The sequence below is a fragment of the Gavia stellata genome, chromosome 12, assembly GCF_030936135.1.
Source record: "Gavia stellata isolate bGavSte3 chromosome 12, bGavSte3.hap2, whole genome shotgun sequence".
In the NCBI taxonomy this organism is placed as follows: Eukaryota; Metazoa; Chordata; class Aves; order Gaviiformes; family Gaviidae; genus Gavia; species Gavia stellata.
In genome coordinates this window covers 14,164,021-14,188,605 of record NC_082605.1, presented here as the reverse complement: position 1 = coordinate 14,188,605, position 24,585 = coordinate 14,164,021, and the positions used below count along the sequence as shown (strand labels likewise).

Genomic DNA, 24,585 nt, shown 5'->3' with positions numbered 1-24,585 from the left:
GGTGAAAAGGGTGCTCTTGGCATACGTTTGGTGTGAGGATGGCAGAGAGGTCAGGAGGGGTTCAAGTCATAAATCCCACTTGGGTTTCTCAAGAGAGCAGCAGGTCTTGCAGGCAAATTTGAAAGTGCAGATGCTCCCAAAGATGCGTACTTGCATCTCTTGTGGGCTGAAAAAGTTACCAGGGTGGGGCGGGAGGGAAGGATTAGAAGACACCCCTTCCAGCTCCAGCACTGAGACCAGCCCTCACTTACCTGATGAAGTGGCCTGGGGAGCTGAACCAGCTGGAAAACAATGTTATCTAATTTTGCCTGGGTTATTTTGCACCTGGAAAATTTCCCAGCCCACTTTACTTCAAGAACACAGAAATGCTTATATTAGCCACAGCGCTGAGCTAGGTGCTCCCTAGGCAGCAGTGCTGATGTCTGACTACTGCCATAGCTGTTGACTCACTTGCTGTCTCACGTCAGAGATGTGGGTGAGCGGGTGTTTAACAGTGCTGGGATTGGGCAATCCCACCTCTTGCGGTGGGACACCAAGCATCATCCCCTTCTTCAGGAGGAAACCGAATGTAGCAGCTAGCTAATTCAGGCAAAGGGCAGCCAACAAATGTTTGTTAGGGATTCAGTCCTTTTTTCCTACTGTGGCTTCTGGAGTTCAAGTGCAAAGCATCATTTTGTCAAAGGAATATAAATTGCCTTTCTTTATAACTCTTTCTCCCCATTAACCATCCCCTCCTAGATAGCAGACTCAATACTGAGCTTTGTACCCATGTGCCTCTTTTGCAGCTGCAAGCAGAAAGCCTGGGGAGCCTTTGATCATCTCTGACATCAAGAAGGGAAGCGTAGCACATAGGTGAGTGCAGAATTTCCCATCTGCCAAACCCATTGGAAAATGTTCGGACCAGTAATGAGAGGTAGAATGAAGCCCACGCAGTAGCACTTGGGTCTGGATTTTTTCAGCATCCAAGGAGATTTCAACCCTAGAGTTTTGTCTTAGACCACAGTAGGGTTTGCAACAAAAACCATCTGTATTGAAGCAAGTAGAGTTGAGCTAATGGAGAAGGTGGTCAGGGCACTGATTCTCCCTATAGGAGATGGATGTTTAGCATTTAAGAGCATGTGGTAAAGGGCTTCCTATATCCCGTAAGGTGCTATGGCACATTAGATAGTTTGCTCTGTCTCAGCTCCTGCTCAGGTGAACGGAGTGAGTGAATTGTGGGCACTGGTGGAGAATTGTGCAAATAACTCAGCATTTATTGACTTCACCTCTGATCCCAACACCTCATAGCAAGGCTTTCAGAGGAATTTAGTGCTGCCGGAGGGCTTGATTCTAAGAGTGCTCATACAGGGATTTCCATATAAAATAGAACATCTGTCAGTTAAACATCAGGCATTTTTCAGTGCTGTAGGTTACCCAGGCTGTATATCTAATCTTTCTGCCTTGTTCTGTGTTGATGCATGTTCTACACAAACTTCCTCTCTTTAAGTTATAATTGCCCCGGACTCCGTTCATGGTTGTTTCCCAGAAGAGATCAAGGACAGTAAAAAGTTAATATTGTCATCGCCACTGCAGGACTGAATGTGTCACAGGACCTGAAAGGCAAATAGAAATGTAATTTTAGTTTTCTTTTTCTTTCCACATAGAACTGGTACCTTGGAGCCGGGAGACAAGCTGTTAGCCATTGATAACATCCGACTCGACAATTGCTCAATGGAGGATGCTGTCCAGATTTTAAGGCAGTGTGAAGACCTGGTCAAATTGAAGATTAGGAAGGATGAAGATAACTCTGGTACAGAAATCCTGATGCAAACGGGTGCCTGTCCACTGTAATGACATTTCCCAATAGGTAGTGCAAACCAACAAAGATAAGGGCTGCTGCCTGTCCGGTCACCACTTTCCAATTGATTATAGTCTATTTTTGTTATTCTGCCCTTAAATGGAGTCTGGAAGGTTAAAATCCTATTTGGTATGAGCATGGCTAAAGACCTCAGGCTTTTGCTCCTAAACGCTGCAAGTCTTTCCTATGCCCTCTTTCATATAACTAATTAAAAAATTCAGCATTCCTATTTTCTCTTTCAGATGAGCAGGAGACAACCGGTGCTATTATCTACACAGTGGAACTGAAGCGATATGGCGGTCCCTTGGGAATAACCATCTCTGGGACGGAGGAACCTTTCGATCCTATTGTCATTTCGGGCTTGACTAAACGAGGGCTGGCAGAAAGGTGAGGTTTGGGGGCAGAGAGGTTGAATTGACATGGGAAGGGATCTTAGGTGTTTTAGTCTGCTAAAAAGGAGAGGTGCAATGAAGGTGCCAAGTACTGTGAAGCAGGGACAACCCTGCCAGTCTGGCTCTGCAGACCCATGTGCAGGACATATGGGGTGGTTGGGACTATGTTGTCACAGCAATAGGAGAGGCTCAAAGCAGGGCACTTGTGGAAGAGTCAGATCCAGTGTGTCGTTTGAACGCAGCAGCCAGGAAAATGTGTTTATCTGCCCCTCTTCCACAGAGGTGCTTCCTGGTCTGTGATTTTCCACGCCGCATCTTGCATGGGGAGAGTGCCCAGCCTGCCCACCGCAGACTCCTGCCCAGGACTGACCTATTGCTAAACTATGGCTTATGGCCATGGCAGTGGTGTGTTCTGCTGAAACCACAGGTCTCAGGGGTCTTCTGGCCCATCCTTGCTGGTTGCTTAATCTGTTACGTACGGAGGTATCTTAGTGCAGGACTGGCGTGCCTCCAGCAGCAGGCATTTATGCTGCATAAACGTAGGTGCAGATTTGTCTTCGGCAACCAGGGAGGTTGACTGTGTGTGCCTGTGTCTGAATATATGTGCACGCGTGGGATTTAAAGGATCAGGACATTGCTGAGAATATAAGGTGGAACTGAGTCATACACTGTATCTTAATTAATCTGTCTATACAGTACCTGTGACTTGTAAACAGATCATTTCAGCAACCCTGACTCACGCTTCTCATAGGGTTGCTTTACCCTGTGCTGCCTGACAGGCAGAACAGCAGCAAAAAAAACCCTGAACAAATAGGTGTAAAGTGCTAGACCTTGGGGACATTTGGCTGCAGATCTGGCCTTTTGGTTCTTTCTGTTTCAGGCCACACTCCCTCTTAGCCGGACTGCAAAAGAGCTCAGTGCCTCTTTCTGCATTGGGTTCCTCGCGCTCTCAGTACGCATGCTGCTGCACATTTCCATTGCTTTCCTTCGATACAGGGAGCAGAACATCAGTGTCTCCCAAGAAGTAAGGAAGAGGGATGGACTTAGTGATTAGTATTTCTTCTCTTTGAGGATTTTATATTACTGCCTGCCACTGTAGGATTCAGTTTTTTCCCTAGAAAATAATAGCCACAGAGTGTCTGAGGCTTTTCTGCGTAGGAGTTCTGCACTGTACCCGCTGCCCAGCGTGAGAGAGGTTAAGGACAGCAAGCCCAGATGCTGTCAGGTGTCAGAAGATGGTTTCGTTCCCTTGTTGCTCTCGGTTCCCTTTGCAGTGCCGTGGCTGTTCCTCCTTCGAACTCGGGTACACATCAGTGACTTCCACAGAGAAATGTAGTGCAGGCAAGTGCTGCGGTACTATTGAATTTTGATCAGGAGCTGGCAGGCAGTAAGGAATGAAAAGCCTTTTGAGAAGAGCGATGGAGCCATTCAGCATGTTCACCGTAGCAGACTAACAAATAATGGTGCCTGCGCAGAGGAGTGGCATGGGGACAGAGCGGCGTGGGGATTCTCTGGGTAACCTTGGCTCCCTGCAGGGAGGGTGAGGAGCACTGGGATGAAGGCTGCCTGCAGGAAAGGTGCATATTTTTCTGCTGAGATAGTGCATATTTTTCTTCTGGGAGTAACAGAAGGGAGTGGCTCGACCTTGTCAAGGGAAGAGGGGTGGCCCTAGTGTTATCCTAAATTGTCTCTTCCCTTCCATCACTACCCTTCCCTGTGCCACCCATGCCCTTAGCCGGGCTCTGAAGGGTGGGACAGGTTTCTGAAGGACAGGGATTTAAACCCAACGCTGTGCCTGGCTTTTGCTGGAACACAGGACATGTTTCAGCAGTGCTGGCGCAGGGTGGACAAGATCCCAGCGTCTGATAAGGGGGATGCGCTGACCGCTCTTGTAGAAGCACAAGCGAAGGTCTGTGCTGCAGCTCGGGCTGCTCGCTTGGCGATGGGAAAGGCAGGGTGTCCTCTAGGACCTGTCACATGTCTGTCACAGGGGGTGACAGGCTGTCTAAGCTGAAAAGGCTCCAGATTCCGATGACTTGGGTTTTATCTTGACCTTGAACATTTTCCTCCTTGTACGTGTCTGATCCTATAGAAAGAAACCTACAGAGGCAGCTCAGGCTGTTGGGTTGGTGTCGAGCAGTGGCTCTTGCCCATGTTAGTCTCTGTTTCCCCTCCTGCAGCACCTATGGGTGGCTTTAGCCTGGGCCATGGGACTTGTTTTCTTTCTCCTTGGGGGAAGGAGTGTGCCTGAACATGCTGTTCAATTCTGGTCGAGCTGTAATGGTTCTACAAGAGCAATTTTGGGCTATCACTGGCTTTTTAAAGTGCCTGACCTGCCTCCTCTAGTGCCACATGGTCAAGTAGGTGGGGGTAGCTGCAGAAGGGTTTTGTCCAAGAATGCTCAGCACCAACCCGTGTTGGCAGGGGGCAGAAGAGATGGTGGCCCTGCCCATGTGCCAAGCAAATCCCTACCGTGTGCACACAACCACTTCTTCTCCAGCACTTGCTGGAAGGTGGCTGCAGCCCCTTTTACACCTTGCAACTTACCTGCTGCTCAATTCTGCTCTTGCATGTGTCCTCTGAGCAAGAAGAGACATGGAGCATGCAGCTCCTTGGGCTGGTTTGTGTTTGAGGTGATGATAGAGAGGCACAAGGGTTATTAGCTAGAAACAGCTTTCTTTGTCACTCCTGCTCAGCTTCTGTCTGCTTGTCCTCAGAGGGGTGCCTGGAGATGGACAGATGAGAGGACTGGACTTTGATTTACTTTTCCCCCCTTGAAGAAAAACACCTGGCTGAATGTGACCTTTCTCTTTAATTGCTTCTGTATTTTTCCCTGCTGAGGGACTTTCACAGTTTCTGCAGAGCAGTCATGTTGTTCAGGGGAGGGCAGTTGGGCTGGTGCCTTGGATAGGAGATGCATCCCCATGCTGGATTCAGTGCTACAGCGAGAAGCCCTCAAATGCTGAACCACTGCAGTGAGCGAAGGATCGCCTTTTAACTGCCAGCAGCTAAGCTTAATTTTTTTTGACTACGTAGATGAAACTTTTAAGATGAATGCTGCGGTTCCAGTTTGATCTGTAATTTATTTGAACGCACAAGTTTTCCCCGAGGACTTTTCCAGGCGGGTTGGGATGGGACAAGACGGACACCTAGCGGCTGGCTGGGACCGCGGTGGCGCTGCCCGCCTATCTCAACATCTTCGGCAGCAGATGGAACAGTCCTGCCTGCTGTTCGGCTACATTTCCCAATTTTATTTACTTATAGTAGGTTTTTCACAGCAGTGTGTCTACAAAAGTTTTGTATTTTCGGGAAAGACAAGTAGCTGTTTTGCTTGTGACGGTATATCAAATCCCAATTCTGCAGGAGCAGCAATCCGATTTGGACATGTAACCTGAGAGAGGCATGTTGCCATAGCCAGAAAGATATTGCGGTCCAGATTTGCATCTCCTCCTGGCTCAGTTGCACGGGTTCCTGATAGCTAAACCTCATGGCACTGCTGGAGGAGGAGAGGATTGCTGCTCTCACTTGCTGGCGTTAGGGAGCTGGAGCACAAGCGCGGTGAGCTCGGTCCAGCCAGCAGCGAGCACAAGCTCCTGCCTCGGCTGCCAGCTCTGGCGATGGACACATCCTGTCCTGCCTACTCTTCCCAGAGCTGCAGCAAACACCGGGAGAGGTGAAGTGAGCCCCTGCCTGTGGGCAGGCACAGAGGGAAGGATGGAGAAGGGGAAGAATTGCCATGACTTGTTAATTTGTTCCTGGCTGTTGCTGGAGCCCGAGGATTTATTTAGCCAAGAGCAGAAGCCAGTGCTGGAACGTGGCTGTGCGATAAAACACAGTAACCTCTTCTAGGGCAGTGGTCTTGATGGAGAAAGTCACAGTGGCGTAGCTGTGTAGGAGTGGGCTTTAAACACATTGTGAACTGATCTGCAACTGGTCCAGCTTGTGCTTGCACACACCGTCTGTCTGTGTTGGGCCATTTGGTTTTGGTTTTTTTAATGGGTTTCTAGGTTTGTCTTGTCATTTCTTTCCATCACTGTGTACATGCCCTTCAGTTCCATCTGTGATGACCAGTGGACATCACACGCTGGAAATGCTTGTGCTTTTAGCACATAGACCCCTTTGCTTTGAAGAGTCTTGACTGTAAGCTGGTCTGCAGTCCCCGTTCCTGAGGGGCCTGGGATCCGAAGAGTGTGTGTGTTGCTGTGCGTATATGTATGTATCTACACAGATGGAAGATGGGGGGGAACCCAGATTCCTGGTAGTGGTGATGAAGAGGAAATCACAGGTATACAGCGTACCAAGGGGAAATCAAGACATATTTGAAAGTGCTGAGAGTTAATATGCTATTGCTTCAAGCGACAACTTAATGGCCTGTCTCGCAGGGGCGAATTGCTTCTCTGAAGTTTCTAACAGCGCCTTTTCTCTCCAGAACTGGAGCCATCCATGTCGGGGACCGGATATTAGCAATTAATAATGTGAGCCTCAAGGGCAAACCGCTGAGCGAAGCCATTCACCTGCTGCAGATGGCGGGAGAGACGGTCACTCTGAAGATCAAGAAGCAGACGGAGAGTGAGTTGGGGAGCCTGGTTTGGGGTGGGAGGGCAAAAGGCGCACCCCAGCAGGAACCCTGGGCGATGGAGTAGGTAGCACTGTGGGTTTTCCTTCAGGTGTGGTGGAAGGTGAGATGAGGCAGTGTGGTCAAGAGCATGGCTGGGGACAGAGGGAAAAGATGGGCATTTTTTTGACTTCTGACTCAGAGATTTTAAAAAAGGCAAAAAATTTTTAAAAGGGGCTGTGTGTGGTACTGGGAAGAGATTAGACAGCAGGTTTATTGACGATAATTTTTTTTCAGATTGACACCTTCTGCCATTGGTGCCATTCCCTGTCTGTGTGGGTGTTTCACAAAACAATGAAGCAGAAGATGCTTTTAATAGTAGAAGTGTGAAGTTTTTTTTTAAATATAACCCCCCCAAAAATGAGCAAGGGGACTCTGAGCTGGTAGAATCCATGGGGGGAAAAAAAACCCCAAACACCTTTAATTCAACTTTTTGAAAGTGATTGCCAATAAATCTTTTACACCCCTTTTTCTGACTCAGGGTCCTAAGATCATCTTTCAAAGCACTTACCTTCACTCTAGAAATCCCCTTCTCATTTCCTTGCCAAGCTCCTTGTGACTTTGAAGCTGCTGTTCTTGTCATGGTATCAAAGAGCAGGAGCATACTCAGTACAGGCAGACCACTTTTTGGGGGAACAGAGAGGGGGGATCAAGGAAACCAGGGAACATGCAAACTTTTCTCCTGGACTGCTTCTGCGAAGTCACAGCCAAACAGAGGCTTTTTCATCAAGTTCAGAAAGTAGCTGGTGCACTCTGGCTGCATTTCTGTCTCTCCCCGTGCCCAGTATTTTCTATCTTTTTTGTGCCATGCTTCTGCAGTCTCTAGATTTAGCCGGACCTACCCAGCCAGTGGCCCACGGTGCTGCAGAAATTGGAAGAAAATGAGTGATAAAGCTCTTCCAAGCAGGCCTGGCCTGTGGGATGTCTGTCCTGCATCTGAAAAAGTAGCATCGCTCTTAAACATAGCACTTCTGTAGACCTCAAACCAGTTTGCAAATGTGTGGCAATGCACCTATTTTACAAATAAATAGAGGAAGCCCAGGCAGGGAGTGGAGACTTAGCAAATAGAGGTAGAACTGGGGAATTGATTCCTCTACAGGAAACCTCAATCTCGTTCCCTGCAGTGGGGTGTCTTGATTCTTGGTCTGAAATACTCTTTTTTTCCCCTGCTGACACTTAGCATTGTCACAGTGACTCGCTGAAATAATTGACATGCAAGTGCCAGTTGGAGACTTGTTAATCATTCTGAGAATGAAGCAGGTGTAATTGAAATTTCAAGGTAATCTTGAGTTAATCATGGTGAGCAATCTTCTGAATGCTTGGAAAATAGGGACTTTCAGGACACTGGCCTTTGTTTGGTAAAACAATCTGTCCTCATTGACAAATGCAGACTCTCAGAGGGCTTTTCATCCCAGCCTCTGTGAGTTGGAGATCCAGGGCGTGGATGGCTAACAGGATATCTAATCAACGAGGACTTTAAAATATTCAGTACAAAGAAATGCTTGTGCTGAGAAACCATTCCTTGCATAGCTTTTGCCTGAAAGGGAATTTGATATAATGATAATAAGGGCCTATTATTACTAAAATAATGAAAGGGAAGGTCTGAGCTTCATCATCCACATTCAGCTTTCCATTTTCCAATCACTAATCAGGGGAAATTCAGCCTCAAAATACCAGGCCCAGGAATTCCACCGTTGTCATGAGATTGCATGGGAGACTCTTGGAGAGGTGGTGATTAGCCCTGAATTGGTATGAGGTTCACAATCTTGGAGGGGGGCTATAACTTCATCTGCAGTAGTTTAGGACCAGGTTGCATTGTCGTTGGAAACTCATTGAAACATCTGCTTGTAACACAAAGTTTGCAGCCAGCACCCTGACTAGGTGCTGCTCTGGCACTAATTGGGTCCTGTCCCCAAAGGTAGATCATGCCAGAAGCAATTTGGCTGGAAGCACTGCTGATCTGAGTAAGAAGGAGGCTCTCTCAGACCAGAGAAGCTATGGGCTATTGTTTGCAAAGGCCAATACTTCTCTGGGCAGGCCTGTTCAGAGGAAGCTTCCAAAGGCACAAGAAGATGTGCTTGTGAACTGAGATTAGGTCCCAACTCTCTCAGGGATTTGAGGATTCCCAAATACATGGTTGCTCCTTATATTCCACATGCTAAAAACTCAGGCATTTTTTCTTGATTCAGCTTGAGATAAGAGTACTGCATGAGATTCTTTCAACTGTATTGCACAGGCCTTTCTCAGTTACTTTTGAAGAGCTAAAGAGGTTCTTCAAAAGACTTACAGTACCTGGGCTTGCTCCTACATCAGCATAACCCTTTCCCTGAGGCTTGCTCTTCGTGCCTGCTAAAGAGGCATGTTCTGCTTTCAGAATCCTATCCGAAGAAGTCGGGGAGTATAAACGAAGTGAGCGACCCAGAAGATGAACTGATGGAGTCCCAGAAAACTAGCAAGCTGTCTGAGATATACTCCACCACAATTCCTAGCGTGGACAGTGCTATGGAGTCCTGGGATGGCTCCGGCATTGATGCTGGGTATGGAAGCCAAGGTAAGCCAAAGTTGTCTTTTCTTAGGGGTCTCCAGGCCAAGGTGAAGATAGGCAGAGCCTCTGAACCTGTCTGGAGACTGAACGTGAGCCGGAGCCTGTGGGCTGACCACATTTGCATGGCTTCTCTCTTCCAGCAAGGAACAAAATGTATTTTAAAATGCACTCATGTGGTGCTTTGAGTTGATATATCTGTTTTAGGTTTTTATTGGCACATTTCTTCTGGCTTATATGGCTTCATACTGTTCACAGCATTTTCAAAACCATTACAGCACTTTATAATTCACATAATCAGAGGAAGTATTCACTGGCCATATGTCTTACAGAATATTTGGTCCATAGCTCACTTTTAATTCTCCAGAGAGGCCATGCAGGACATATTAATCCTCTTCAGGATGTTTTAAAATCCACAAGAATGTTCTGTGACTAGAAGCACTCACTTAACAAAATAATTAAGGTAATACTACAAGAAAGTATCTCTAACTCTCCAGTGAGTGATCAGATGAACACATGCCTTTGAGGCCAGGTTTATTCAGCTGTGGCTTCTGGCAGACATACGGAATTGGGATGGAGGATGCTCTAGTCATGGGAATAAATTTTTACTTGGAGGAGAGCACTGGAAAATAGTTATTCCAGTTGAGATTTAGTGATGTAAGCTAGTATTAGTCTGTGTTGAAACAAAACAAAACCCTGAATCACCTCTGCAAAAGGAAATTGGTGAAAGTGTAGGACCGCTGTCCGGAACAGAATGTGAAAACAGGGAGGGATGCTGCAGGAGCACTGTTGCAAAGCACCTTCAATGTGCTGAGCAAGGTGTGTGCCTGTGCTCACTGTGCACTGACTTAGAAAAGCTCAAAGGACAGCACCTCGTGGGTATCTCTTCCACCATGCCTGTGTCTTCCTTCAGCCTCTGTTGGTCTGAAGTCTTAATCTAGGAGTGCAGTTGGGACTGGAGGCTTCATTAAGGAGGAATCCCCTGGCCTTCATAATGCTGCAATCCTTCTCCATCTAATTGAATGTTAACACAAGTTGCACACTGGATTTAGCAAAGCAGTTGCTTTTACCGGTAAATTGAGAATGAGTAATTGAGCACAGAGCCCCAGGGAGTGGGGCTGATGCCGAGTTGCCCAACATCCATAAACTGCACCTTTGCTTCAGGGGCTCTCTCTTCGTCCCTGGTAATTGCATTTGGCTGCACGGTGGTGTGCTGGGTGGTGTGCTGGCACTGACTGAGAAGAGGGATGCTGGAGGGTGCGGAGAAGGACACGCAGGGTCGCCCATGGGGTGGGCAGGGAGACCTGGGACACACAGAGCCTGGAGATTGGGGTTTACACCCCAAATGGACAACCATAGATTGGGCTCTGCAGCCTTGCGGGTTTTAGGTTCGTCCACAGCTTTAGGAAACTACTGACGGAAGGGTTTGGGCGAGGGAGCTGTGCTGGCCCTGGTGGGAACATGCCACCAGGTGGCTCTGAATCCCAGGGATCCAGCCCGTCTCTGGAAGGAGGAGGTGAAATCGGTGGCACCCAAGTGACAGCTCTGCACACATACCCCTGCAGTCCCCGGACCCTGCACCCAGCCCAAACCTGCTGTCCACCCGCTGCAGGAACCTGCACCCAGGGACCTTGTTCCGCTCTGGCAGGCAGTGAGCGCTCCTGACTGCTGTAAGATGTTGGCAAGCACTTTTCTGGGGCTCTCTCCAGAGCAGTCTAACCTTTAAAAACACACAGAGGAAACGCTCAGCTAAGTGAAATAACAGGCCTTGGCATTTTCAACAAAAGTGCTGGCGTTGTCTTTGGGTATTTCCAGTGCTCTTAGCTGTTTCGGAGGTCAAGTCTCCCTTAATTATGTGTTTCTCTGTTACCTCTTCCTGTTCGCTTGGCACAGCGTGTGATGGAAGTGTACGATGTTTCTTGGAAAGGCTGTGAGGATTTCTCTGAAATGTCGAATGGGCAGCAGGAGGTGGGCAGGGGAGTCAGGAGATTTATTTCCACTGCAGATGGCACCGACACTGCTGAGGAATGCTCTGTTTTGGAAGGTTTCTGTCTAGGCAGCTTCTCCTGAGACCAGGGGATCTTGTGACTTAGCAGTGTTGGATTTGCGTCTCTGGAGTAAGACACCACAGTACAGGGGAGTCCTTGGGGGCAGATGTAGCAAAACTTGTCTGATTTCATCCTAGTGGTCCGTATTGATCTCCTATCAAATGTGATATAGATGAGCCTCCCCTTCTCTCAAGCCAGCAGAGTTTTTCCTCCTGTTCCTTGCCTTTCACACACATCCCTGTACCTGCACCAGCTGATCCCGAAGGCATGGAAGGGCTCTCCACCTGCAGGAACTGGCTGGCAGCTCTCGAGATCAGGGCTGGCTCTTGCTTATGTACCACTGCTGAGCACACTGGGGCTGGTGACCGCCACCAGGTACCCTCAGCACCATCACACTTGTTGAAGGGAGGCTGTTGAGTCAGGCTGCTCTGGATGCAGTTTCTTTGCTGCTGTCCTTCTATATCCTATTAATGTTTTTCCTGCTGTCCATTAAGTCCCAAAGACTTAAAAAAGTTGAGAATCTAAATGAAGATACTTTTTTTTCCTAGCAGAAATCAGGCTTTCAAATCCTTCAAAATAAATGGGGTTGGGTATGCTGAGGGAGGCTTGGCAGCATCTTCTCTTTACCCTTTGAAGGACTCGACGTATTTAAACAGCACAATTCTCTGTTTTCAGCAGCACAATTTCTGTTGGGTTCAGTGTGGAAACAGGAGCCGTTAACTAAGGTTGGAGCAGGCTGGGGGTAGGATCTGCATCTGTGAGTATGTGTAGCCCCAGATTTGTGGATCCTGGACCCACACCACAAAGCTATTTAGAAGGGGGGAGCAAGAGAGAAATGGGGCACCTTATGACAAGATCCTGAGAAGCTGCTTTGGTTAAAGCAAGAAGAGATGGGAAGAACAACTCCTTTTGGACGACTGAAATGGAAGCAGTATGCAATCCAGATGGCCTCAGGTTTGGGACCTGGGGAAGGAGGCTCTCCTGGCTCAGCGTGACTTAACTCCATTTGAGTTTTCTGACCAGGTATTACCCTCACTCTCTCCACCCCCTCTTGCCTTCCCTAGGTACCTACATACCTCAGGCTGCAGGCATAGCCCTCCATCCACACGAATGGAGACACAGCAGGCAAAAGAGCAGCACCCCTCCAGGGGACCCCAGGAAAAACTACCCCTACATGGATGGAAGTTTCAGTGAAGACGACTGGGACAAGCCCAGCAGGTACGGAGGGGTGGGTGGAGGCAGGGAGGTAAATGTGAGTGTCATTGCATAGGGACAAGGGAGCATGGGAATGGGATCGAGTGGCCAGTGATGTCTCCATCTCGGCATCGGGCAGCCATGGGGAGGGGTGCTGGGGTGGTGATCTGCTCTGTTGAACCACCTCCTTGTTGCCATGTTACCCTGGGTGTAGGTCTGTGGCACCTCTGCTGTGGCCAGGTGACATTTGTGTCTGGAGTTAGGGTGGTCTCAGCTGCATGGACCACAGGTTCTTACCACATCTCATACTCCTGCCATGTAAAGGCTGCAGTGTTTTCATAGTTTAGGTGTAATAAATAGGCATGGCCAGGGCTGTCCTCTCTTGTGTTGGCCAGACACTTTCGAGTGAGGGTGCAGCTTCACAAGAGCTTGACACCATGAAGCCAAAAAGGCCAACCAAAGCCCTTGGAGGACCAGTATGAGGTTGCATGTCCAAGTTAAAATCTCCCAAAGCTGTGGCTGGACATCGCTCTCCATCACACTTCGGCCCTTCCAGCACCATGGTCAAAGCCATGCTGAGTGAGCATGGTCGAGTTAATCTCCTGGCTTGCCCAGCGTGGGAGAAATCCTGCAAGACCTCCCAAACCTGTGGAGGAGACTGCAGCTGCCCCTTGCTTTGGGTGAGAATCCTGCTGGATCTGCCCTGGCCAGAGGCTCCCCCTTGCTGAGCCATACACGGTGGAAAAGCCTCGTCGCTTCGTAACTAACCCTCCCCTTGACGTCCTCCAGAGTCCCCATGGTTATGTGTGTCGTGTTGTTACTGTTGGTTCTTTTTTTTTTTTCTTATTTTTTTTCTTAACTTTTGTTTGTCCAAACAAAACCCTTAGAACATCTCATGGCCATTTCCACCTATTTAAAGATGATCAAACTGGCAGGAAGGCTGGCAGCGGCAGAGACTTTGTTCTTGTTTTCCCTCTCAGTGAGAGCCGGCTCACAGAGGTCATTGATCCCTTGCAGCCCTCCCAGCGAGGTCGCTGACAGCTGAAGTTTGCAAATCTAAGTGCTTGAAGCCCCGTGTGTCCCTAATGAGGGCTCTGAGCCCTGATGTCAAAGTGCAAGTGAAACGGTTCAGGCCACTGAGCCCTTTTTATTAGGGAGAAAAACAAAATGTCTCTAACCCCGGCTGCCTTTAGCCTGGAAAAACCTGCTGACCCAGTGGTGTGAGAGCCTGTACTGATTCATCCATGTCCTGGATGTGTTTGTTATATTGCTGATCTGAGAGGCAAGAAACTGGTAATTGGAAGGGACGTTTGCCTCTTTGGGAACCTGGGAGCAGAGGAAGGAAATGAGTAAGGGGAAAGAATAAAAAATTCCTTTTGGGGGAAATCTTGGTTTGTTTTTATAAAGTCTTGCTGGGTGTTTTTTTGACCTTTCTGCCTGGTGTAAAGGCTAGTGTCATTTAAAAGCTGATTAAAGGTAGGGGGTAAATTTAAAATACAATAAGCCATGTCAGATACTGCTCTCTCCAGGCAGGCCACAATCCCACAAGGAGCAAAAGTGTGTGGGTGTGTGAGTTTATGCCTGCTACAGACTCCCATTTAAACCACTGGATGAAAAGCAAAGTGTGTGCTAAAGACTTCGCAGTTAATAGAGATCTGGAAAAAGCTCTATTAATAGACCAAGGGGTCATTATATATTTAATGGAGGCCAACCTCTCTTTGACTTGTACTCAAGTAAAATGTTTTGACTTTGCTAAGTGGCTCTGGTGGATGAGTGTCCCTTCCCATCTGCAACACTGATGACCATTAAGCCGTGTGATTTGCTGCCAGATGTTGCAGAGGTGGAGCCTTGTCCATGCAGCTCCTAATAAGATGTGTAGAAGATGCATTAGGGCTGCTCTAATATCACTGTCCCCTTGGGGTCTCTCCCCATGACACGTTAGCGGGTTTATTGTGACCTTGATTTAACATCGCGGAGAGTTTCCTTCAAGAGGCTCCTGTTAAACTGAGCTCTGATGGTCTGAGTTTTGCACAGAGCCTGGTGTTCAGTAAGAAGTGTCCCGTGTCATCTACTTCTCTGGCTTGTTCAGAGGACTTCAGCATGTTTAATTGCTATTTGCTTCAAAAGTCCAAGAATTGAACCTGGCTTGTGGTCAGAGATAAGAGATGCTGAAACTGCCAAGGTGGGAAATTGCAGAGCCCCCAGCAAGGTGCACACGGTGTTCATGTTAATGTGTGTTTGTACCAGCTTGAGAGGTTCTCTCTATCCTTATTCTCTGTTGTAGATAGAACTGGTGGCAATCTTTACGTGGCTGTAAGCACCATGACTGTTATATAGCAAAAAAAAAAAAAGAGACCCCCTGAAAGTAACAGCTCAGTTCCCTGGCCATCCCAAAGCAAATAAAACTTGGTTTGTATGGGTTATACATGACACTGTCAATATTGCTGGCTGTAGTGTGCGTTTGTCCAGCCCAGAGCAATCATTTTTATATACATCTTTGCATTATTTACTCTCATAGAGACCTAATGTATTTATCATTTTCTCACCATGTCTGTTACCCTCTGTGTTTTTCTCTCTCTTCTCAGGTGTTCTGTGTCTCAGATCTGAGCTCTATCCCATCAGCCTTTGTACTAACAGTCTCTGAGGCTCCTGGTTTACCCATAACGCATCCTTTTTTCTTTCACTTCTCTATTTCACCAAAACGTCTTCCTAAACCTACAATCTTCCTACAGGCACTTTTTAATTTACCCTTTGAACTTTGACATTACTACACCAACTTAATTCTTCCTTTGAAGGACACTTGCCCCGTTAGTAAATGCATGGAGGTCTCGTATTCGGACGCTTGTCTGAAAAGTTCATATTGTTTGCTTTTGTGTATGAAGACTCTTCAAGTCTCTGCTTTTACTGGTGAGACACTTGCTGTAGCCTTGCGGCTTTCATCCTGCTGCAGAAGAGTGCTGACAATGTTTGGTTCCTACGTTACAACAGATACCCCAACCGCCAAAATGGCCTTGAGACCACTCATGAGGATAGTTTTTGGCGTGTTTTTGGAGAAGCTTTGGAGGATTTGGAAACATGCGGCCAGTCTGAACTTTTGAGGGAGATTGAGGTAAATCACTTTCTGAATTTGCTGCCGATCTGACTGTTTTGCTCTTACCGTAAATGTTGGACTGTTTTCCCAGATCTGTTAATTGCCCATAGCATTCCTGTGCTGCCAGTGGTGTGAAGAAGGGTTTGAGTTTAATCCACGTCAGTGTTTGTGCTAATGGATAGCTATGTCTCATTAGACAGCTGCTTGCGTGCACTTTTTCCCCGAGCCAATGAGTTACCCACCAGGAACTCCATGCTCTTTTTGCAAGCTGTTGCTGGCCAACAATCTTCACATGACTGTTGGCAAACCTTCACTATCAAACGGTAAACCCTCTGCTTGGAGAGATATTGTCTGTCCAAAGCACTTGAAGGCCAAGCAAAAGGAGCCCCTAAAAACCCCATTGGGACTGAAGCCTTGGCTTGCTTCAAATATGGACAGGCCCAACATATATCTTGCATTCAGCTGTCGCTCTGCCGGAAACTGTTTCAGTGAAATAGGCAATTGGAAGCTTTTCAGCCAGCCTTCCCCATGGAAAAATCTGAGAAAGTAATTGCTTCCTGCAGAAATAAAGGTGTTTCCTCTCTTCACAAACCACTTTCTCTTTTCTTTATCCAAAATGCTTTGGAGGTCATATTATTGTGTCCGGTTATAGGATGGGAAGCCTAGATTTCTAAGCTGTGGGATACAAATAAAGGCCTTCCCTGAGACGGTCGAGCAGCGGGAAGCAAGCCTGCCTGGCAGGATGGAACCCGTGCTGCTCCCCTCCCCGATTCAGCTCCCGCAGCCCAAAAGGAGGAGTGGGACCCCACGAACTTCTCTGTCCCCCTGCCTTCTGGGTGCAGAGGACTGGGGAGAGCTCACTGAGTCGTGTCCTCCACCACCCCCAGTGGGACTGGTTTTATGCAAAATTGCATATAACTTAGGCTTCAGAGGCAATTTCTGAATAATTGGAGGTAGAAAATGAAAGTCCTGTTTTGGTCTATCTGTGAAAATACTGGTGACAAGGGACTTACTAATTGTTCTTTCCTCCTTGATCCTTAGCAACTGTAAGCGGGGGAGAAAATCTCAGTTAAATTTATTGTGCTGAAGCACGAAATGGTGTATTTATTATCCTAACTGCTTAAGAAAATGCTGACTTAAAAAAAAAAAAACAACCCACATAAAACCCAAACCCCCCAGCCCACACAAACTATAACTTCTTCCCTTGATCACTTATCTCCTGGACCTCAATGTGTTTAGAAATGAGTTTAGGCAGCTGCTATCAACCTTTCTGAACTGTTGTTGACTACTTAAGAAAAAGTACCCCTCTGAAATGATGCACAGATGTTTCTCTTCTGTATAATAGCTGGCATCTAAATGTAAAAGAAGGGATTTGTTGGGCTACTGTGAAATGCAGGAGAGATAATATCTTTCTGTCCAATCCTTTTCCTTTTCCAGGGTTCCATGGTGCAGGGATGCGTGGGCTTTTGATTCATGCTGTTTTGAGGCTTTAGAGATTTGACAGTTACAGCAATGCTTTAAAAAATGTAAAGAAATTTTACAAAAAGCTGAGCACCTCTAGGGTTTTGGTATATTTAGCGTATTTCTAGAATATTTTGGGAAGTTCTGGGGACAAAAGGAAAGTGCTGTGTTTTTAGCAGAAGTCTGATGGGTTTCAACTCCCCTTTTATTGAATCCAAAGTACCACTTATATGTTCCTCCCTCTCCGTGTGCCCATCCTTCCGGAGGTGTGGTGTGGGATGTGCAATGCTCGTTGGGGCTTTTGCTGTATCACAGGTTTCTAAAGTCCAGCTCCTGGCCTGCTGTGGTTTTATGACAGTCACAGATTTATTTTTTAAATTTTTTTTTAAAATTTGACCCTTCATGCTCCACATTTGAAAAAGAAATAGGAGTCATGCAAGATGACTCAAGATAGTCTGGAAACAGGTTCACACGCAGTAACAATCCACTCCCAGACTACATGGTATGGGTAGAAACAGGCTTTTTCCAGTATGTCTAGTGGAGTGTATGTCCCTGCTTTGCTTTAAGGGCAACCAAGACATGGCGAAAAATAATGGGGGGCAGCCACAGGCTGGAGAAGTCCAGAATTGCCCTTTCTGCTGCTTGCACTTAACCCAAAGCACCTAGCAAATTGCTTATGATGCTGCAAGGAGTATATAAATACCTTGAAGATAGAGGAGGAGTCGAATGCTATAGGAACAGCATTCCGTTGGGTACTGGCTGGTTTCGGTATTTGCAGTGCACGAGGGAGGACAGTAGCACAATGTGCACAGACAGACCTTTCTGTTCTCCTCCCTGGCTCTGCAGTGCTGATGTTGGTACAGCATGGCACAGCGTCCTGGCGGGTATTGACGTTGCCTGAGGTCAGCGAACAAACGTACCCTGGTTGGCTGTACTGCCGTTTTTTAATCTGCATTTCAATTATATGGTAACTCAATGTCCTTCCAGCATGTAGCTGGTATTTGAGTTTTGTCCAAACTCAAGCTGATTAAGTCATTTTTATGTGAAGAGCTGAAAAGTGCAAAGCTAAAAGGTTTTCTGTATTTTATCCATCCCTATTTGGGATAACATATGTAGTGCTGGCATTTTCATACTGCCACCAGAATTCACTTTATTTGCCTTTCTTCCAGCTTGGAGCAAAGAGCTGGAGGGCCTTGATTAGAGATTTAGTCAGATGATATTTCCCTTGTGCACAGGAGCAATTGCTCTTTGACTTGCCACATTTAGCATTGCTGAATTTTGCTATCTGCTCCCTACCTTTCCTCTTCTTTCTTCTACCTTTTGACATTTAATGGGACTGCAGACCCTTGTAGCCTGAACTTTGAAATGACAGTTTTCATTACAACATTTAAATGGACTCTGTGACCTGGAGCCAGCTGAGGTTCCACAGGCTGGATTCTTGACTCCTTCATTAGCTTTGATCAATGTAATCTCATTAGTGAAAAGCATTGCCAAATGGAGTAGAATCTACTTAGGGGCATCTTTTAATGGATACTATCAAGGATGACCAGGCTTAAATACTACTTAATTTCATATTTTTAACTCAGTTTTGCTCAGTGACGGCTCCCATTTACTGACAGATAAAATCCTAATTTCTCTGCTGAATTGTCCCCAGTGGAGTCACAGATATTGACTTCCCTGGGCCACTGCCAGCGCTGTGCAATGCTGATGGTGAGCTGCAGCCTACAGGGGTAGGCTGGAGAGCCAGGCAGACACCAGTTCCTCCGGGAGCCCCCTGAGATCCGGATGTTCATCCTTCTTGACTACCAAAAAGGTTCCTGCACAAGATGAGGCCTGCCTGGCCCTGTTTGCATAGAAGAGGTCATCAAAAAAATAAGGAGATGCTTCACAAATGCCTCCTTCTGAGATAAAGCTCCATGTTGGGGTGGGAGGACACGCAGCAGGTCAGTGATAGACCTGGCAGCAGGCTCCTGAGGTCTGGAAATGGCTTTTATAGCTAACTGGAAGAGTTTCTTGGTACTTACTTTTCTGATTAGTGAGAACAATGGTGCCCCCCTGTTGTTGTCTGTGCCACTTCCGTTGCTATGTGGTCCATCTCTTCCTACTGCTGGCTCAGCAGAGTGACTTTGTGCCCTCGCCTTACAGGCATCCATCATGACCGGGAGCGTGCACAACCTGGGCTTGGAGGGCAGCAAGCTGCTCCTGGACTCTGTCAACCCCTCGGGACTGAGCCCACTGAGGAAAGCAAACTCCAGCTGTGATGATGGACAGACCGAGGGTAACAGCTCCCCTGCCAAGAAGAACGAGAGGAATCTGGACATGAAGAAGATCGAGAAGGAGATGCAGGAAATCATGTCCCCTACCCCCCTCGAGTTTCACAAGGTCTGTGTTGCCAAGGGTTGGTCTGGCTGTGGCACTGTGGTACCTCGATGCTTAAAGTTGTAGAAGCTTTGCAACCCTGCAGAAAATCTCCTTTCTTCAGAAGGACCTCCAGGAAATGTTCCTTGTTAAAGATGGTCCCCACCAAGGTCTGCAGCAAAGGTTTCCAGAGGGTCAGATGAAGAGGAAGGGGCCCCTTTAGAAGAGTAACGGGATTTAGCCTGCCACGCATCAGCAGGGTTCAAACCTGTGCTTTGCTTTTTCCCTTTGTTATATGAGATTTCCAGGTCCTTGTGTTCTGGAGTTCATTAATTGGTGCTTCAGGTACAGGAGAGAGCACTCAAAGTATGGCCCTGTGGAGACCCATCAACCCTTTTCCAGTGGCATGCTCCATTCAGTAGGCCACTTTTCATATAAAGAATAACTTATAATAACTTAAAAATAACTTCTTTTCCTTCCCCTTCCGCTCTACCTCCAGCCTTTCCTGAAGGGGTGCAAATGGTAGGACTTCAGCGATGGGATTCTTGTTTGAATTCAGTACCCAGCTGAATGTAGCCAGTTTAAGCATGGTGCAAGGCAACGGTAATTAGAAGAAGTAATTAACTCTAGAAGCTGCTGATGCAGAATGCAAGCAGGGAAGGGAGCTGGAGACATTTAAAAAATATTTGATTGCCTTTTTCTTTCCTAGTGTGACTTTAGAATGAAACCTGCAGTTACGGTAGTTGGAAAAAACAACTTTTCATGTTTGATCTGCTCTTGTCCTTCAGGGCATGGCAAATGTGTCTTTAACTAAAAGTCCTTCATATCTGAAGGAGGAGAGCTGTGTAATTAGGCATGTTATAGGGTGACTTTTCATTCTGCTAGAGCATCTGATGTTGGCTGTGTTTGGAGATGAGGTTGAGGCCAGGTGGGCTGCTCCTGTGCATCATCCTGGGCACTGTTCTTCCCAAGGACCGCACATCCATGAGGCTCACCCAGCCAAGAACCTGGTGATGGAGTTAGAGCCTCACGGTGGAGATGCACTCCCAGTTCATGGGAGGCAAAAGGAGATTTGGGTGGTGTTGGGGAACCAGTTGTCCCTGGCTCCCAGTGTTATCCTGTGGCAAGATACACTTCCAGCAGTGCACCCCTCCTTTAGACCAGGCCAAAGTGTGACGTGCTCAAGGGAAGGGTGATGAGGTTACCTATTTCTTGTCCTCAGTACGTCAGCACTTACCGACAGGAATTTTCTGAAAAGAAGTCGTGAATAATATAGAGAAGTTTAGATGTTCCTGCTGAGTGATGTATTAAAAAAGAGCTGTCTTCACATTTGAAACACTACATTGAAAATTCCCCATGAACATGTTGATTTTTCATGTGCTGGTCTGGCATACACAGAGGATGCACTGAGTAACCTGGGCCAGGGAAGGCGATGCTCCATTAATAACACTTGCTTTGTTGCTCTCTGGGTGAAATACAGCAGCTGTCTGTATTACACGGCTTGCGTTTCCTTCCACAAGGAGAGGGACTGTTGTGTGGTTATGTGCCGGTCACCAAAGCACTTGTCCGTGCGGCCTTCCTTAGCTGATGGTGTCTGGTAAATAGAGCTTAATTTGTAGTAGCTGCCCAGGCTAAGAAAAATCTGCCCAGGAGACCCAGAGCAGAACTGCTGCTATTCCTGTCCTGCCAACCCTGTACATCATCTCCTGCCTCTGCTGCATTAAAACGTGTTCTGTTTCTGCCCCTCCAGATGACACTCCACAAAGACCCAGAGAGCGAAGACTTTGGATTCAGTGTGTCGGATGGCCTGTTAGAAAAAGGTGTCTATGTAAATATGGTCCGTCCGGATGGGCCAGCAGATCAGTGTGGCCTCAAGCCATATGACAGAGTGCTTCAGGTAATAAATGCAAAATGCAGTTCTGGAGGCTGGGACGGAGTGAATGAGTGGCTGAGAGGAAGAGAGAAGTGAGACCCATCCATGGCAGCACTAACTTTAAGGAAAGGTAATAGTTAGCCAACTAGGTGAGCATTTAGCCACCAAGTACTCAATGAGACCTGTGTTTTGTAATGAGAAATCACTAGGTAGTACCCCCAGGTGGTACCCCTAGGTTATGCCTATTCCAGGACACAGCCTGCCTGGCACTGGCCTTTTTGAGCTTGGGCAGCTCTAAACAACTTGAAAAGCTGTGTTGCTTTCCCCTCTCACCTTCAGTCCTTTTCCTATAATGTAAGAGGGTGATTTTTGGATGAACTAGGTTGTGCTGACCAATATGTGTTCCTGCAAAGCCCCATGTGGAATTAAGCGGTGTTCGTGAAGTTCTGTGCATGCCTTTGACAACTGAAAGAGTTTTCTAGGAAACACATCCCTCAAGCAAAGTGTTTTTCATGGATATTTTTCTTTGAAAGATACTTGATCTGAAACAGCTGATGCAGGAACAGAATAAAAACTCTGGACAAAATCACAGTCTGTAATACATGTGACCTGGGCATATCAGACTACCAGAGGGACAGTAAGAGCACGGTGAGTTTTGGAGATTGGAGAGGAGCTTTATATGGCTGAAAAACAACTATTCTAGCTTTGGGGCAACTCAAACAGCAACTGAGAAAGTGCAACCCCAACGGAAAAATTGCCACCATTTGGAAATGCAGATATTGTGACCATATTTGGAAAGACTCAGAAAGATGTTTAGTTCTCCTAATTTCTAGGCGGGGGTTGTTAGCAGTAGGATTAGAGCCAATATATTATGTACATCAGGTAACTGGAGAACTGGCAGCGCTGTGGGGAACCTTGTTTAAGCTTGTTATGGTCTCTAGCCAGTTGGCTGCTATACAATTATTCCTTCTCGGCTTCAAATAAAAGATGGTGCAAGAATGAACAAGAAGCTAATTAGGCTCTGGGCTAACTTTCTGTTGAATGTTGGACATGTTGCTTTTTGCAAGTGCCAAGTGCTCTGGGAGGCGTGCCCAAAATCCTAAACAGAGCAGCGTGGAGACTTTCGGCACCCCCCCTTCCACATGCTGCACCGCATGGCTTACACCTACAAGAAGACGAGGCGATTGCCATCACGTTGACATGTGTAGTTGTGAATGAGGGATTGCAGACCTGGTACAGGCAACTCCCGGCAAGAAGTACAGAGATGCATTGCTGAGGATACTTCACAGTGCTGCTGATTATGGGCATGATGATATGCCTGAAGGCCAGCGAAACACCTCGTCCCTGCTGTTACAGACACTCTGCCTCTCGGCTGGATGGATTAGCCGGAGCACAGGGTTGCACTAATGGCACTTCTGCACTGGAACTGCATGGCTGACGTAGAGCAAAGGCAGAGCAAGCTCCTGGCTTCTCTCTCCGTGTCCATGTGCAGTCTAGAAATTGCACTTAGGTACTACGCTGTAAGGGGTAGTATTGCAGTCAACTGGACTGCAGTGGACACCAGCTAGGGCAGGGGGACACTGCTACTGTTACAGAGCCCAGCTCCGTAGATGTGCATTAATGCTGTGAAAGGGTTTTGGGTGGAAGGGTTGCATGGACTCATCCAGCCCTTACCCAGAGAAGGAAGCAATGCCTAGCCCCAGGGGTTATGTTTGCTCCAGAGGTGGGTGGAAATTCCTTTCTCCCTTCCCTGCTTCCCCTCCCCATGCTGTTTGCCAGTCCCCTCCATCCCAGAGCTGTCGTGGCACCAAGCCCAGGTGCTCTGGTAGCTGTAGGCAAGAGAGCTGGGATGGTTCTTGCAGGTGACCCAGCCTAGAAATGTGCTTGAAGGTCTTTGAGAGATGGCAGTAGAAGTGCTTTCACTGCTGAATCCTGCAGAGAGAATTTGCAGCCACCTTCTGAGCCCACATGAAATGCATCCAGACTACTCTGAAATGAAGGATGTAAATGGAGAGAGAAGAAGCAGAAACTGTTCAGTATAGTCTCAATTTACTGCTGGTTGAGCTGGAAAACGGTTGGCAGAAGCCTCAGGGTCTGAGCTGTATTTGTTTTCTAGGCGCTGAATACCCTGCATCACAGATTCAAGGCCAGTAAAAGCCACGAAGGCAAAAAAATAATGGAAAATGGCAACCCTTTCTCCTACAGACTTCACCTGGAGAATTGGTTTTGAGCCCTGCAGTGTTTAATACTTGTAATACTGCCCCAGACACCGGGGGTCAGGGTTTATGCCTGATCCAGACTTTTTTTTCCCCTTCTTATACCAGTTATTACATCATTTCTCATCTAAGCAGGGATGTGCTCAGCCTGAAGGGGTGCCCCTGCTCTGCTGTGCACCTGGAATCAGGGACCCCCAATAGTTGTGTGTTTTCACAGGTGTGGGTTTAGCACCGGCCTTGCATTTTCTGACTATCAAACTTGGTCTTTCTGTTGTTTCTCCCCATGGCATGTCCTAAATCCATCCTGGCAGGTAAACCGCATCCGAACAAGAGACTTTGACTGCTGTCTGGCTGTTCCCCTGATTTCGGAGGCTGGAGATAAGCTGGACCTGGTGATTAGCCGAAACCCCTTGGCACTGGCTGCCAATGCTCCCCTGGAGGGGAACAGAGAGCTGCCGGCGCAGGTGGCCCATGGCGCCGAGGTCAAGGCGAGCGTCCAGACGATCTGAGCAGTGGTAGCAGAGCAGACGGTGCCCGGGGCCTCTGCTGAGCCGTTGTGGTATTTGGGGTGTTTTTCCTGTTTTTTGCACTGGTAGTTGTAAATGCTGTGTGTACCATAACCTGCAAGTGGGGAGGTGGGTCTTCAGTTGAGGTGTCACCTGTAGACTGCCAAATATTGTTGGGAAGGTCAGAGCTGGATGCGCATCTTGGGCCGTGGGCAGTGCCGGCGATGGGACCAGCTGCCAACGGGAGGAAGGAGCATCCACAGCCGTCCCCTGTGGCAGGGCATCCCCCTGCGCCCCAGCCGTCGGGGTGCGTGGGGTCCTGCCTGCAACACCCTCCTCACCCTGAAGGCCTTGGCCATCCTATTAACACACATGGTGCTATTATGTTTCTTGTTTGCTTGGTTAATCACATACAGCAAGACTGAAACGCCTTTCCTTTTCTGTTGTGCCCA

General features: G+C 47.6%; 1 protein-coding gene across 1 annotated transcript in view; it reads left to right on the top strand.

The window, feature by feature from the left end:
• Positions 1–24,136, top strand: part of GRIP2 (glutamate receptor interacting protein 2) — a 282,859-nt gene extending 258,723 nt beyond the window's left edge. The window contains exons 15-24 of the mRNA XM_059823165.1: positions 786–852; positions 1,644–1,789; positions 2,080–2,224; positions 6,659–6,798; positions 9,219–9,395; positions 12,499–12,652; positions 15,617–15,737; positions 19,326–19,562; positions 21,289–21,435; positions 23,939–24,136. Of these exons, the coding sequence (XP_059679148.1) occupies positions 786–852; positions 1,644–1,789; positions 2,080–2,224; positions 6,659–6,798; positions 9,219–9,395; positions 12,499–12,652; positions 15,617–15,737; positions 19,326–19,562; positions 21,289–21,435; positions 23,939–24,136 (1,532 nt within the window). The remainder of the gene's footprint in view (positions 1–785; positions 853–1,643; positions 1,790–2,079; positions 2,225–6,658; positions 6,799–9,218; positions 9,396–12,498; positions 12,653–15,616; positions 15,738–19,325; positions 19,563–21,288; positions 21,436–23,938) is intronic.
• The last annotated feature ends 449 nt before the right edge of the window (positions 24,137–24,585 follow it).